Genomic DNA, 15,262 nt, shown 5'->3' with positions numbered 1-15,262 from the left:
TTAAGCATGTTTTAGCAAGGCACATGAATTTCAACTGACTTCCATCTCATCAAATAGAACCAGGTGCAAGCTATCTAAATCCTGTGTATTTTGCATATATACGTGTGATCAAAGAATGTTTGCAGTTTTGTAGCTGAGCTCACTGCGGAAAAGCAGATAGATGAGTGTTTGATTGATTTCTCAGGCATTCTTTTAAAAAATCTTAGTAGATTTTGAGGCATAAGAATCTTGAATTGTCCTTCCTATATGACATGAAGAGACTGCCATAATCGCTTAACAGAAAAAAATAGTAATAATATAACATCAAAATGACATGTCATAATGACTTTTGTCTTATTTTTGTTCCTTTTCCCTATGTTTCATCAGTATTTGTGACAAAATACATTGCCCCCCTTTTTCCAAGCCCGTGCATGGTTACTTGTATGTGTGGAGAATAATGCTGACAATCCAGAAAAGAAAGGCATGATCTTGGTAATCACTGTTACTTGCTCTCTTATTTCCAGCATGTCCACGTCCATGTCCTTCCAAGGAGGGCAGGAGACTTCAGCAGGAATGACGATGTCTACGAGGAGGTAGGGGCTGCATTCCATTTCTTGTTCAGAGTTGTTTTCACAGTTAGAAAATCACCTTGATGATATAGAACATGCCTTGAGTGGAATTATTTAATGATATCTCTACATTTTTATTGGCTGCAAAAAGCCTGTGATAAGCACCAAGCCCTGTACTGAGATTTCCTTGTAAGCTCTGGGTCAAGCTGCGGTCACAGAGGGTCTCAGTGGAGGATGCAGTCAACGTTTTTGGTACCTCAGTTTGTCGCCACACACAGCATGATGTGGCATCTCTACCAATGGCTGTGCTCTCTTATTTTGTGGGTGCTGGAGAAAAGGGCGAGTGAAGGATAATCACTCACCAAACCATACGGTTAGCCTGCCAGGCAGGGAGCTGCCAGCCTGGAGTGGCAAACCTCTCCCTCCCAGCAGGGGAAAGCACAGGAGGCTCAGTACAACTTCATCACAAATTGCCTTCTGGCTTGCTTTCTGCAGAACTCTGCTCAGGCTCTGGACAAATGACTTTGTAGCCCCAAAGATAAAAATTAAAGAGCAACTATATAGATGTAATATATGCATGTGTGCAGATTATACTGCAGAGCTGGGGACATAAGCTGTTCCAATGTGACTGAATTACTGGCTCTTGTTTAAATGAACAATTGTATTGGCATTAACAAAAACTTTTCCCCAGCTTGACAGCTGTCACAATGATTTAACGAAAAAAATTCTCACTATTGTTAGATTTACGGATTGTTCTTAGTGGGTTTGGTAGGATCCTCTATCTCAGATATGACATCTCCTTTTCTTTCTGAAAGTAATTAATATAAACTTGTTCAGTGCTACTGCAATACTATCTGCTTGAAGAAAAATTCATGACATTTTATGCTTTTGTATTTTTTCCTTTGTGATATATACATGATGACAACTCCCCACTCTCAAAAAATGATAGCATATTTTAAAGTTTTCTAATGACTTAATTCAAAAGTTGTGAACATGAGAAGTAGAGACTGAGAACTCGTCTAATAAGGATATAACCTTATAATGAGACCATTGAGCAAGGACATCGAATGTAAATACATGACGGCCATCTTATATACTGCCGTACTTAAAAGCAGTAAAGTGAGGCAACTTGGAAGTTAACATTTTTCCTCTTCAAATGTGTTAAGTGGCTTTCAGTGCTGTACAACCCACAAACTCTGTTTCCATTTTTGTCATATTTACAATACCATTTACTTTTTTTTTTTTTTAGCACGCTTATTTCTCTCTTGCTATATGTAAATCCAAAAAAAGCAAAACTCTGTTAATGAAATAGACTTTACTTTTAGTGGTAAATGCAAAAGGCGTAACAAATTGGTGAAAATTATTTTTATCTTGTCATTTTCAGTTATAGCAATTGTAGGTGTTGCTTATAGCAGACATAGGAAACAAAAATATTTAGACACTGATGTTATAACTTTTAGTGGAAGAATGTACAGCCTCAGAGTCTAAACAGTCACTCTTAAATACCAAAGAGCAAACATAAGTTTTCATACAGACTGTAGCTTACCAAAGATTTCATTGTACAACTAAATTGCCAGGGAAAAATCCTACAACATCTGATGTTATTGAAAGTTTGGTGCCACATGCTAGCACTTTCTGGACTGTGGGGCAGAGGGGCTTAAGCAGTGTCCTATCAGGAGGAAAGTGGATAAATCTATACAAAAAATAAAAATAAATAAAATAAATAAAATTAAAAGGCAAACTGTTGAATATACAGCTGTTTTTAGAAATTATTTGGAGATTATTCCAGTAAAGCAAAAATCTTTTGATATTATGCATCTTTGTGTTGTACCAACAAGACTTATCCCTTTGTCAAGAAGATTTTTTAAAAGACTTAGGAAGACCTGTTGATCATGGTGAAGCAACAGTCTGAAAATCTACAGGGGATAGAGTACTATTAGGTGAGGTGTAGGTGCTGGAGAGAGCGATAAATCCATTGTCTGTGAAATTTGTGCTTAAGGCAATCCATAACCTGTTCATAAGTGAAGCTTTATTTCCATATAGTTGAGTGATAGGCAGAGTTGTACTTCAGTCAGCAGGCCTCCTTCCAGTGTAAAGCACACATGGGCTACTTTTTGCATATTGTGGTGCCTGATTTAATAACTTCAAGTAAAACTGTACAGCTACTCTGTATAATTTTTGCAGATTCTGAATCTCATCCTTGATTCAACACATACTGTATGTCTCAAAATCCTACCTATCTGTAAATGCCGTTGAGCTCTCCAAACTCCTCAGTTGTCATCTGTATATGCTCAGCAGATTGTTGACAAATCCCATTGCTCAGTGAGTGTTTGACAAGAAGGAGAATGCCCAGATGTTGAGACATCAGTCCTGTTAGGAGACTTCTAGAGATGAGACAGCTAGAAGGTATTCACAGCCTCTTCCTGTGTGTTTTTTTTTCTCCCATTTGGTTTGGGACTGACCACCCTTCTGATTGAAAAGACATAAAAAAAAACTAGCAGGTTGATCTGTGCTTAGTAAATATGTTCACTGGGATCTGGTATCTCCAGGCTTTTGGCTATGAAGCTCTGAGATAGCCTCATCTAGAGCTGCTTTTAAGTGAAAAGGGTATTCTTAAAGGTAAGGTATATCTTTAGCACTTGGTTTTTAATAAGGCTGCTGATGGACAGTAATGCCAGCTAGTTTCTGGATGTATTTTTAGAACTTCAATACTGGAACATTAATTGTAAAAGAAATGAAAGAGGGGCCGACACCCATTCCACAGCACCTTCTCTGAGACAACCTTTGAAATATGTCACTTAATCTTTTGGCTTTCTTTACCTCGGTGCATATGAAAAAAGTCACTGGATGATTTTTCTTAGTGTATCTTAGTGATTAATAACGATGTGAAGATATATTTCATTTGCATCTTTGCAGGGGTATTTCTTGGGCGGTTGTTTCCCATGGAGTGTTAGCTATCCACCCTCAGGGCTCACCACAGTGAAAAGCTAAAGGCCTAGTTTTTCAGTTCTTACATTTTCCTGCAATTATTTGAAGCCTAATCCTGCAAGTATGCACAAGTCAGAGTTAAATTGGTCTTACAGATTTTTTATAGGTTCGGGATCTTCATATTTTAGTCTTGCTGAATCACTTTTCTCATCTACACCTCAAGTAATTCTTATTTGGTGATTCACTTTATTTCTTGGACAACAAAACTGTAGTAGCTAAATATTAGGAAATGTACCTCTTATTTCTCTCTCTTTTCTGTTTTGTTTGGAATAGATTTTTTTTTTTTTTTAAGTTATTAATCAAAGAATTTAAAGGTCTTACCATCAAGCAGTTATGTGCGTTGAAGTAAATGTTTTTTTGTGCTATTGTAAGGACATGCCACAGTAATTGGTAAGTGTGGTGTTAATGAATGTCTTTCCTTTAGGACAGCACCTGTGTTGTTGCAGTCAGCACAAGCGCTGCAGATTTGTTGGAGGTCATCGTGTCCAAGGCATTCAAGAACATTATCCTGAAATGTCTCAGCAGTTTCATACATTCAGCCATCTGTGGGCAGTCCTCATTCAGTGTGTATTTGAAAAAGTCCATAGCACAGCCTGTCCCGGGTCTCCACTGAGTGGTTAGCCATTACCGCAATATAAATAACATTTATCATCCTTTAGGTTGGCAGGTAATAGCCGTACTGGGCCAGGGAGTGCGGGGCTTTCTTAGAAAGGAAGACTGAATCAAAAGTCTGTAATGCCACTGTTATGAGTACTGACCTCCGTAAGTGAATTTGGAGGCTGACATACTTGGAGGGGTGAGGGCAGCCCAACTTGTCAATGAAACCAGGAGCACCCCAGGCTTTCAGTACTGTGTTTTGTGGTGCCAAGCCTCATTTCTCCCCATATCCTGTGTTTCAGTTGGTGGTTGTAGCCTGCTGTAATGGATATAGTTACAGCGGTGATGTGCATTTTGTCCAGGGCAAAGAGTGCCATCTTCACACCAGCTTTGCTTTCATGCCCACCCAAGCTCCTTGCCCATTTTCAGCCTAGGCTGGAGAGCATTAAAAATTTTCTAGAGGGGGAAAGTGTGAATAAGAGAGGCTGACCCGAATTCTTGTGTCTCCATCCCCTCACTGCCTGCCAGACCTGCCTCGTGGACCTCTTGTAATGAGCCTGGGTGAAACTTAATGTGAATTCTCCGGTAACTTAGAGATTTTGTAAAATGCAGAAGCCGGCAAAAGACCTCAGTTCATGCTGTCCTCCTTCCCCTCTGGCATTCAGGCACACAGTAAGAGAATCACTTAGGGAAAGATATTTTGACTTAGTGATCTCGTTCAGCACATTATGTTAAATCATTTCAGCAAGAATACCTATTAGTAATCGTTTCCAATTCCAGGGAGGATGGAGGAGGCATTTTGGCACGTGACTCAAGAGCCTGCTGGGCTGCTTTTTCACGTTGGCAAAACTGGGGAACAGCAGTGAATTCAGAAGTTTAGTCAAACAAGCCTGAAGTTTAATTCTCCGTGAGTGGCTTTGACTGTGACATGCCTTCACCCTGACCTGCAGACAGCGTCTTGCGTACTGCCGAGCACAGAGTCTGGTGGAGGGCTTGAAACGTGCACAGCTGTACTAAACTGTTCGGGCTGCTTCTTCCTTAAAGATAAGGTATATAATGAAAAGATAAATAAGCCTTAATCCAGGTCCTGCTAGACAAAATGGAAAGATGCCCAACAGCTTCTGTGAGCATTGGATTGAACTGTTCATGAAAATTAATACCATGCAGAGCTAATAGGCTGTTCCTTGGCCTCAGAATTATATTGCACCTTCTGGGAACATATTGTAGCCTGCTGGTAGATCAGTCTGCTGCATCTGAACTCCCTTGGGGCCAGACTCTGCTTCCTTTGAACCCTGCATGGGTAAACCCATGGAAAGGGAAGGAACCAACACAGAATGTAAATTGGATTTATAAAAGAAAAATAAAACAACAAAAAAATGTTTTCCCCAGGTACAAGTCTATTTCCCTATCTTCTTCTGATGCAGCAGCAAATAAATTCTTCCTAGTAGGCTGTGGGTTTTATCCTGGTCTTGCCAATGTTGTTTTTTTCTGACTGATGGAGCATCAGAGGAGGTTTCTAGTAGCCAAGGAGCATAATAATTTCCCAGTTGTTTCATGTGTCTTGTGATATTATAGCGACTCCAGCCGGGCAAGTCAGACTAACTGTATATGAATATTTCCAGCTGTGAGTATTGCAGTAGAAGCTAGAGTTGTGCAAATAATTATGTTTTGGACTTTTGTCAAGTAAACTGACAAAAAGTCATGACAAAAAGTGATTTTGAGTTGACCTGAAACAATTTTTTTCCAACAAATGAATTTCTTTTTAAGTCAAACAGGATGATTTGTTTTGTGGACCATGATATTTTATACGATTCAAATTTGAAATCCCCTGGAAACTGCTGGTACTCCCTGCATGCACCCAAGCTACGTAAGGCAAAAATGACAAATCTACCAGCAGGATGTAACAAGGATGGGAGACATCCTACCATTATGTATATCTCCCTAGATGGAAACCCCACTGTTTATGGTATTTTCTACCTCTTCCAACCCTGCAAAACATTTCTTAATTTGGTATCTGAAATCTCTGAGATCTTCCTGTAGCCTGTGTACATTGCTGCACTCATCTTAAGACAGGAAGATATCATAATCAGATCTGATTAAGAACCATTTCATTCCCTGATATCTTCCTTTGGATCTAGAGAAATGGAATCAGCCCAGCTATAGGAACAAATCAGAAGTGGTTTGAAGAGTTCTCATTAAGGGCAGCAATTCCTCATACCCATGCCCTTTACACCTAGACTTTGTCCGGAAGCTAGTGTACATTTGGCATTATACATATTGTTGTGTAGTCTCACTGCCCTCTAGCCCAGCTGTCTCTCTGCATTCCATCACTGCTTTTGCTGGTTCTTACCCTTTGCTGCCTCAAGGTTCCTACAATCATTTTCCTCATAGGTAAAAAATACCAGCTTCCAGAAATCACTAACATTTAGTCTAAAATATAGCAAAGACAAATTATTGCAATGATTACAAAAGGGCTCTTGGCTCCTACTGTAGGATATTTACTGTGTTTAACTCATGAAACATTTGCTCTTTTGTGTCCTTCATTGGCAAGTGGCTTAGTGACAAAGAGGCTCCAACCAAAGACAAGTTGTTGATAAGGGAATTAAAGTGAACATGGTCTTGCAGACCCATTTGCTATGTCAGCGCTTGGACTTGCTTAGCTGCTCAGGTGCTTCTTGTGTATTCCCAGTCTCTGAGGTAAAACTGTCCCTAGACCTGTGATTATCCTCTAATGTACAATGTAAGCCGAATTCTTGCTGGTGGGGAGAACATACCCCATTAGTATCGTGGACACTCGTCTTTTTGGAATTTATGAGATGGAAAGTAAACAGAACTATCAGGGAGTTGGTGGTTTCCAAAAAGAGATTTTTCTTCTCTGAACTGAAATGTTGCCATAAACTTAAAATGAAATACTCTCTTACATTCTGTTTAAGGATTGAGGTATGAGAGCAGCTAGTTGGTAAGCCCCAAACCTAATCACACAGCAATGCAGGGCACTGTACATCAGATTACTTCTGCAGTTTGTTCTGTCAAGAGCAAAATTTGGAGAGTCCCTTCCCAGTCATAGAATCACAGAATGGTTTGGGTTGAATGGGACCTTAAAGATCATCAAAACACCTTCCAGTGGTAGGACTGGCTCTGTTATGGCCAGTAGTGCACAGTGATCCAACCTTCTGACCCTCACGCAGATACATAAAGCTGTTATGATTTTAGGTTGTGACCCTCCACAGAAATGACCTGTTTGGACCCTGTAGTTGGGAGCAGTTTCTTTGTCTTGCTCCCTTGCAAATGCAGATCACCATTTTGAGGGATAGGGTTTGTCTAGTGGAGGTTCAAGCACCAAGTACCTGGGAAGTGACCAAGCCATAGGAGATGCCATCTGACATGGTTGTTGCCGGCAGTGTCATTAGCTTGCCCAGCACTGAATCATCAGATTCAATGATATGCATGTGATACTATCCCTCACTTTCTAAATGTGACTTTTCTAAATGAAGGTGGAGGTATATTAATGGAGCCAAGTGTTCTTCCTTGGTTGGGAAGTAAATAAAAGTCTGATGGGATAGGTTTACCAATGTCTGCAAGGTCAAGTTAATTTATCTTATGAGTCAAAAGAGTGAAAAATATATAGATATGAGAAATAAGCTTTCCAGATATGTGCTTGTGTTCTCTTTTCATTTGTTTTGTGGAAAAGAAAAAAAAAAGTCATGCTTTCTTTTTCCTTTATGTATTTGCTCACTGTTTTCCTTTTTTTTTTTCCTTCTGGGGGAATAAAGGTGTAGAAGGAAGCTGAACTGAAAGGGAGCTAGAAAATACTGCCAACAATCCTAAAATAACAAACAGAGAATTGAATGTTTTTTGTTTCCAGAAACAAAATGACATGCTGACAGTGTGAGTTGAAAGAAAATTCCCCACACCTCTTATTTAAGCACTTTTAGATTATTAAAAAAATAATAAAAAAAAAAATTAAAAAAAGTTTATTAAAATGAAAGTTAAAATTATGAAGTCTGAAGAAAAATACTCTTTTTAATAAACAGGTATTCATACACTTGCTTATATGTACATATGTTTATATACATGTGTGTATATGTACACACACACATGGACTTGTGTTTGTAGATGTGGAAAGAGCGGAGGGCTCAGTAATGCATGCAGTATTTGTTTTGGTCTCTTCTAATACTTCTGGGCCTTCTCTTTTGCACCAAAATGTATGAGATTTCAACAGTTAAATTGTCTAAGGAAGATCTGATTGTGTCATGCCTTTCCTCAGTATTTCTGCTACAATAATCATCAGTGAAACAGTTAACAGCATTGAAATATAAACTGCCATCCTTCAGGCTCCAAAGTTAACACCTTTCTGTTACCAGCTCACTGTGGTTTCACAGTTAACACCTCACCTCTTTTTGTAGAAGACAACACTTTACATTACAGCTTGTGGTCTGGCAAAAATGCTACAGAGTTTATCGTAGGCAAATCTCAGTTACATGCATTTAAAACACTAGTTAAAAAATTCATTGCCAAAGATAGCTCAGGCCGTGTTCTATACCTTTATTGCCATATGTTAAGAAAGGCATAAAATGCATAAAAGGCAGAGGTACAAAATTATCTTGGGCAAAATATTGCAGGAATATGGCTTGCTTTTCTAGAAACATTTGCTCAAAATTATCTTCTGCTCTTTTAGGCCATGATAATGCAAGTGTGTGGGGCAGTTGGTGGGATGGCAAGGGCTCAGGTCTCCTTTGGGCAAGCCCAGCAATGGATTAGGCCATTGAAATGGGAGGAAGAAGGCTGACGGCAAAAAGAGTGAGAGTGGATGTTAGGTTTTGTTGTGATGCTTTTGCCATGGGGGAAGTCTAAAGAGATTGCAGAGCTGTTTCCATACTCAGAAAGAAAATGTTCATTTCAGTTTCAGAAAGGAGATTTTAACAAATCATTGCACTAGAGTGAAAATTTAGTTTGACAGAGTGTCAGGATAATTATATACAATTTGGTTTTGTTTAAATATATTAAGCACTATTGTTTCTTTTCCATGTTATGGATTGACTTGAGTGCTAGGTTGCAGTGGTTTTCCCTAATTGCTTTAATCCTTGTCCTTAAGAAAATGAATACTTTAAGTTTTTACTAGTTAAGTACACTGCTAATGAACAAAAGGCTGTACCAATCTCTGGCAGACCAAAAAAAAAAAAAAAAAAAAAAAAAAAGTAAAAAAGTGAAAGGAAGGGGGGGAGAGAGAAAGAGAGAGAAGCTAATCACCAAACCATTCTGTTAATGCTTATTTTAATCATCCTGCCTGCCCTTCCTGGCAGACAGAGCCATTAAGGCTGCAGAGGCAGGAGGTGAGCTATCACCATCAAATGGCACTGATGTTGAGAATTGGGCCCAGGAGTACAATTTGACTTGTCAGTTTGTATAGACGTAAAGCTTCATTGTTGTGCACAGACACAACTGGCTTTTTAAAAGTCTATTTCCCTCCTGATGATGTGAGAATCTGCTCCCCTCTCTCCTACTGTTCTCCAGCCCTCAAATTTATTAAATGGTGTTTATAACTGTGCACCCAGGTTGCATGGCACTGCAGGGGCAGGTGGCCTTCATCGATGCCAAGAGCGAAGTTGGTGGGTCCTTCTCACACCAATGACCACACTTCCCTGCTCTGAACCCCAAGCTACCCTCCAGGGTGGGAGTGAAGAGCTTCAACTCCCCCACGGGGGTGATGGCTCATTGTGGGGAGCTTTTGAGTGCCCATATTACTGCAAAATCTTCAGAACTGCTAATTCTGTCTGGAATGAAGTGTGCATTTTAAAACATACAGGATGTTCAAAAGAAGAGAAGAAATAGCACTGTTTCCTTGGGGTCAAAAAGGAAATATCCCCAAAATTTAATTAATTACAGGAAGTATATGATTTGTTTTCAAAAACAGATTTGTTGCCCTTTGCCTTGTATTGAAAACTTTTACCTTTCTGACTACTGCCTTGAGTGCTAATGACTTTTTTTGGATGAAAATGTTGCAGGGAGCCATTGAATATGTTTCCAGGAGCACAGTGCAGCATTATTCCCGAATTTCAGCTTTTGCACTCTGCAAAATGGCGGAAGTGTTTATTGGTGCCCACATCAAGTAACTGCATTTATTGCTGCAAGAAAAAGCAAGGTTCAAACTCCCACTTGGCTGAGTTGCAACCTAATTACAGCCACCCAAGCACAGGTATTCCAACAAGGAGGGAAAGCAGGGAAATAAAGCAGCCTTTGTCTCACATTCCCTGGAGGGTTGCAGCAATGTTCAACTTGGCTGGCTAATAACCACTTCCTGCATTTAATTGCAGAAGTTGGTCACATGTTTGTAGTAAACATAAAAACAAATCCTACCAAATGTTTGTATCCCCATTTTTACCAATGTAAATTACTTCTGTCTATTGATAACCTGCTTCTAGGGATTGCAATCTCTGTGGAAGAGGGAAGGTATTGCAATAAATAGTTCTTATTGGAAGGTCTATTTTTAGATACTTTTTTCTTGAAGGATCACTTTTTGCTTTCTTTTTGTAAGAAGAAAATCTATTCTTGGTCATTACATTAGTGTCTTTGAAGTGGCAAATGCACACAACTGCCAGATCACATACAGTATAGGAGTTATGCAGGGTTTTCTTCAGCTGAAGTGTGATTGTGAGCAGTAACTGAGATTAGCTTCCCAGGAGAAGGGACTTTGCTCTCCTCCTGTTTTTTTTTTTTTTTTTCCTCAGAAAAATAGTTGCACTTAATGCACTTATGAGTAGAGTCTAAGTGCTAACATACTTTCTTCCCATACCCCTGCCATTTCTGTGGCAGTCTTACTGAAGAAATAACAATACATAAAGCTGCATAAACACTTAAGGTCTTAGGTGTCTGCTTCCACTGGCACTTTCAAATTTTCCATTTGTAGATAATTTCATTTCACATTTTTACATCTGAAGTACCTGTTTTTGGAGACCTCAGAGTATTTTTACACGTTAATTAAATTTCCTACCAGCTATGTGAGTGCATTAAGTAGTAGCACTTGAAGGTGTGATGCGGAGAGGTAAGGGGAGACAGTGAAGTTAGAGAGTGAGCAAGTGAGGTCTGCTATTGAGTGCAGATACATTCATAACTCTCTGAACAAGCAAAAGGAAAGAGGTGGATTGATCACCTCTCTATAGCTACATGGAATAATCCAGGGCATGAGGATCATGATTCCGTGTAGGAGCTGTGACCCTAAGAAGTCAATAAATATAGTGGGATAAGCTCCCCAGCTTTAAGCAACGTTGAAAATTTGGATGTTTCACAAGAACTTTTATTCAATGTTTTTCTGGAGAATAATATTGTTGGTATTTAAAAAGTCAAATTGTCACATGGGAGTACTCTGGTTTAATTCTACCAAAGTTTGTGAGCAGCAGCAATGGCACGTCTCTAAAGGTAGACACCTCAAGTATTTTAATAATAGGTGATATGTTCACTCACCTGTAGATAGCAGTGGTTTTACTAGGTCTAGGGGGTCTCCACTAGTGTGTTGACTTTTATCAAACACTTACAGAAAAAAATACAAGAAGAAGCACAAGTGTGGAGTGTTTTGTTTTTTGTTTGTTGTTGTTTTTTTTTTTTTTTTTTTTTTTACTCCAGAAAGGCACATCCAGGAAATTATTTGCTGTAAGTGCATTCTCAGGTAGAGGCAGGATGATTAAAAAAAAAAAGAAAAAGGCAAGATAGCTAGGGCCCTCTCTGTCATTGACTTTCAACAAGTCAGAGTCTAAATGCTTTAAAGACTTCTGAAAAGCCAGCCCTTTATCCTTGTGTATTAGGCTGCATTGAGCAGTATTGACAGTCAGTAGGCTGTTATTGGCATGTGGTTGTCTCTTCGTATCGTTTGCACAAGGGCATGAAGCAGAACTGCCCTCTGCTGCATGCGAGCTGGGGAGCTTTGTACTGATGTGTCAGCACTTTGTGTTTCTGGGTCGCTTTCATGAACATGTGTAGAAGGGAAATAGCAGTAGAATAAGGGCAGTTCCCAGGTTAGGTAGCATGCTCCATTGATTAGCATCCTTTACTCTGCTGTTGAGAGCAGTAAACAATGAAGCTGAGAACAATCTGGTGTTTTTCCAACACTTTTAGCAACCTCTTGTCATTTTAAGCTCCTGATATTTCTTCTCTGGTACTACCTGGTGATCCCTTTTACTCATTTATTACTGTTGCTTCTTCTCAAGAAATAAATTTGCTGAGAGTAAAGAAAGTTGCTCATTAGGGCAATGTAATTAAAGGAAAAGTAGACATCATGCCAAGTTCTGCTTTCTCTACAAAGCGCCACCTTGGAGATTGCCTGAAACTCAATTACTCGTTGCTCTGCTTATTAAGAAGAACAATGTGCTGAAATGATCCCTACTCCTAATAACCTTGTTTTCTACGTGTGAATCATGTTAATACTTTTTTCTTCAGTGCCCTAATCACCATGTATAAAATGGATCTCTTTCTAGAGGGAGAATGGGGAAGGTGGGCTGCATGGTGGGTGTTCTCTAAATTAACACTCTCCATGGAGAGTTTCTTGTTTCCTGCTGGTCCACAGTCATTTTGTTTGTTGTTGGTTTCTTTTAATTACACAGAACAGCATTTATTTGCAAATTGCATCTTGATAACCAGTTTTCCTCTGGTGAAATGAAAATGTTCATCCTCTGCATTGTTCCCCTCCTCTGGGGGAAGGAGTGTGTGGTATTTCCCATGTCTCAGGCTCTCCCATCTTAGTCCACGGTTTCACCAAGAAAAATGACTTCTGGAGAAGAAAGCTGGCATGAACACATGGTAAATAATCTTGTCACATGAACGATGCTAGTGCCAACTCTTCTCCCCAGGGTGCAATGATGATCTCTTCCCACTGTACTCTTAATACAGTATCTTCAGCTTGCATGAGCAGCCTGTTCCTATGGGCCCAGGAAACCTGTGCATCCCTGCAACAGGCCTGGGTTGCAGGGACCTGTAAATAACAATCTTTTGTCAAGGGCTTTGGAACACACCTAAAGACCTCACGGAAACTTAATGTACTCCCATTCAGCTGATCACATCTGTACTCTCCTTAGTTCTGTGCTGAAGTCTAACCCTCTATAAATAAACACATAACTTGTTAGCTGGATATTCCAGCAGAAATGAAGGACAGAAATGATAATAATGGCAGCATGTGGGCCAAAGCTCTCATGGGAATCTGGGGAAATTACATGAGGGTCGAACTATATGGGGTCCATGATCTGAGTACCAGTAAGTTTTCCTGAAGTTTTCCCTGAAATTCTCTAATATGCCACAAGCAATCACAAATTATTGCATGTAAACCTAAATTTAGGTCAGAATTGTGTATAGAATTGGCTGAATCTTGAAAATATCCAAGGGAGAGAAATGGAGGTCATTTGTTCATAAGAAAAAATAAAGATGAGCTTGACTGAGATAACTTTGCTTCCGGTGTGGAAAAGAATTGAAGAAATATAAGGCTCTTCACTCTTTGGTGCACACATGCATACAACGAGGAGGCTAGTCCCAGTACCACCAATGTCTTGTATACCAGGCAAACTACCAATTGTATGTTGCGTGAATACTCTGTTCCTGAAAAATGCTTTGTATTTTCATCGTAGAAGGAAATGCAGGACTGTATAGTTAACCATTACTTCTCCCTCTTTCATCTCAGAATATTTCAGTCCTTTCATGTAAAGCACAAGGGAACATGATTGAAAAGGAAAGTCCTACCCTTTGATGTTTATTTGTTGCATTATCCACTTTTCATGGCTCTATTATTCCAGAATCCTATTGAGCTATTCATATAGAGCAGAAATCTGCACTGCTGTCAGCAGGGAATTTCTGCCTCTAAATCACGTAATTTGGCCCCTGATACTTAACTTGGGGCCAGATTATCAAAAGTGTTGAGCACCAGCTTTCCAAAGATTTAGCACCTCCCACTGAGGACAGATTTTCAAAACTGCTGAGCACAGAGCAGTTCCTGTTGTGACCCTTTAAGGATAGATATGCAAAAGAACTCAGCAGTTCCCTTTCACCAAGGAGCTAAGCCCTTTCCAAAATTTGTCCAGCTTTATTTAGTGCCATGCCAGAAGATGAGGGTTTTTGAAAATACGGCTCTTCGTAAACTCTCTGATGTGGAAAATGCTAAGCTACAAACTCCAGAAGGGCTTGAAAAAGCATTTGAGAAGACGCAAACCTCCATGTTTCAAGACAAGCCAATTCTTACTGACTGATTGAGGGGCTGGGAGAAAATGTTGGATCTGAACAGGTTTTTCCTGTAACTGCCCACTAGGAGGTTTTCTGCACATTCCCCTGCAGCAGCTGCCAGACAGGATGCTGGAGCAGAGCACTGCTGTGCAGAGGCAGCATGGCAATTCCTGTGTTCCCAAAAATGTATTCACTTAAGTGAGATGTGATTTGCAAGCAAAGTAATGCAAAGCAGCCATTACTCTTCCACCATCCTTCTGGGGAAAAAAAAAAAAAATCTTTACACTTTATAAAAATTAGTTTGTGTGTGTGTGTTTTGTTTTGCTTTGTTTGTTTGTTTGTTTTTTGCTTGGTTGTTTTTTGTTTCCTTTAATTTTAAGCCCAAGGTTCTCATTGTATGCACTGCGCTGCCTCCTGGTCCAGAGAGGCATCCCTAAAGTGGGTAGGGAAGAAAACTCTGTGCAGAGCAGTCTCTGTAACCTGGGAAACTTACAGTCTAATAGATGAGTGTTAGTTCTTGACCAGGATGTTGTTGCAGGCAGGTGGCAGTGGAGAATATGATCGGGAGAGGTATATGAGTGTTTAAAAATGTAGGACTTGAGGCTTTGACCTTAAGCAGTGTATTATCTTAATGGAAAGTTAAACTTTTGTACTTCTGCAAACTAAAACTTCTTGTCTTTCTGGAAGTCTGCTGGAAGGTGGGGTGTTTAACTCCCATGTAGGAGAAGGCAAAGGCAAAGGAACATGAAAGTCCCAGCAGCAAGTTGGGGATCTGGCACAGCCCAGTTCAGAACATTTGGTTTTGATTTGTGAAGTTGCACAAAATACCTATACAGCCTTGGAACATCTTGCCTTCAGTCCTCTGAGATCCCTGCAAAATGAGGATGAGCATTTCCATTGGTTATCCAGCCTCATTAGCATTTGGTTGCACT

At 39.7% G+C, this 15,262-nt stretch overlaps 1 protein-coding gene across 2 annotated transcripts in view; it reads left to right on the top strand.

The window, feature by feature from the left end:
* FHIT (fragile histidine triad diadenosine triphosphatase) overlaps positions 1–15,262 on the top strand; it is a 564,423-nt gene that overhangs the window by 477,701 nt on the left and 71,460 nt on the right. For both annotated transcript variants that reach the window (XM_084293015.1, XM_084293014.1), the window contains exon 6: positions 504–572. In XM_084293015.1, the coding sequence (XP_084149141.1) occupies positions 504–572 (69 nt within the window). The remainder of the gene's footprint in view (positions 1–503; positions 573–15,262) is intronic.

Source organism: Netta rufina (genome assembly GCF_964035555.1).
Source record: "Netta rufina genome assembly, chromosome: 10".
Classification (NCBI taxonomy): Eukaryota; Metazoa; Chordata; class Aves; order Anseriformes; family Anatidae; genus Netta; species Netta rufina.
This window is presented reverse-complemented; position numbering and strand designations above follow the sequence as displayed.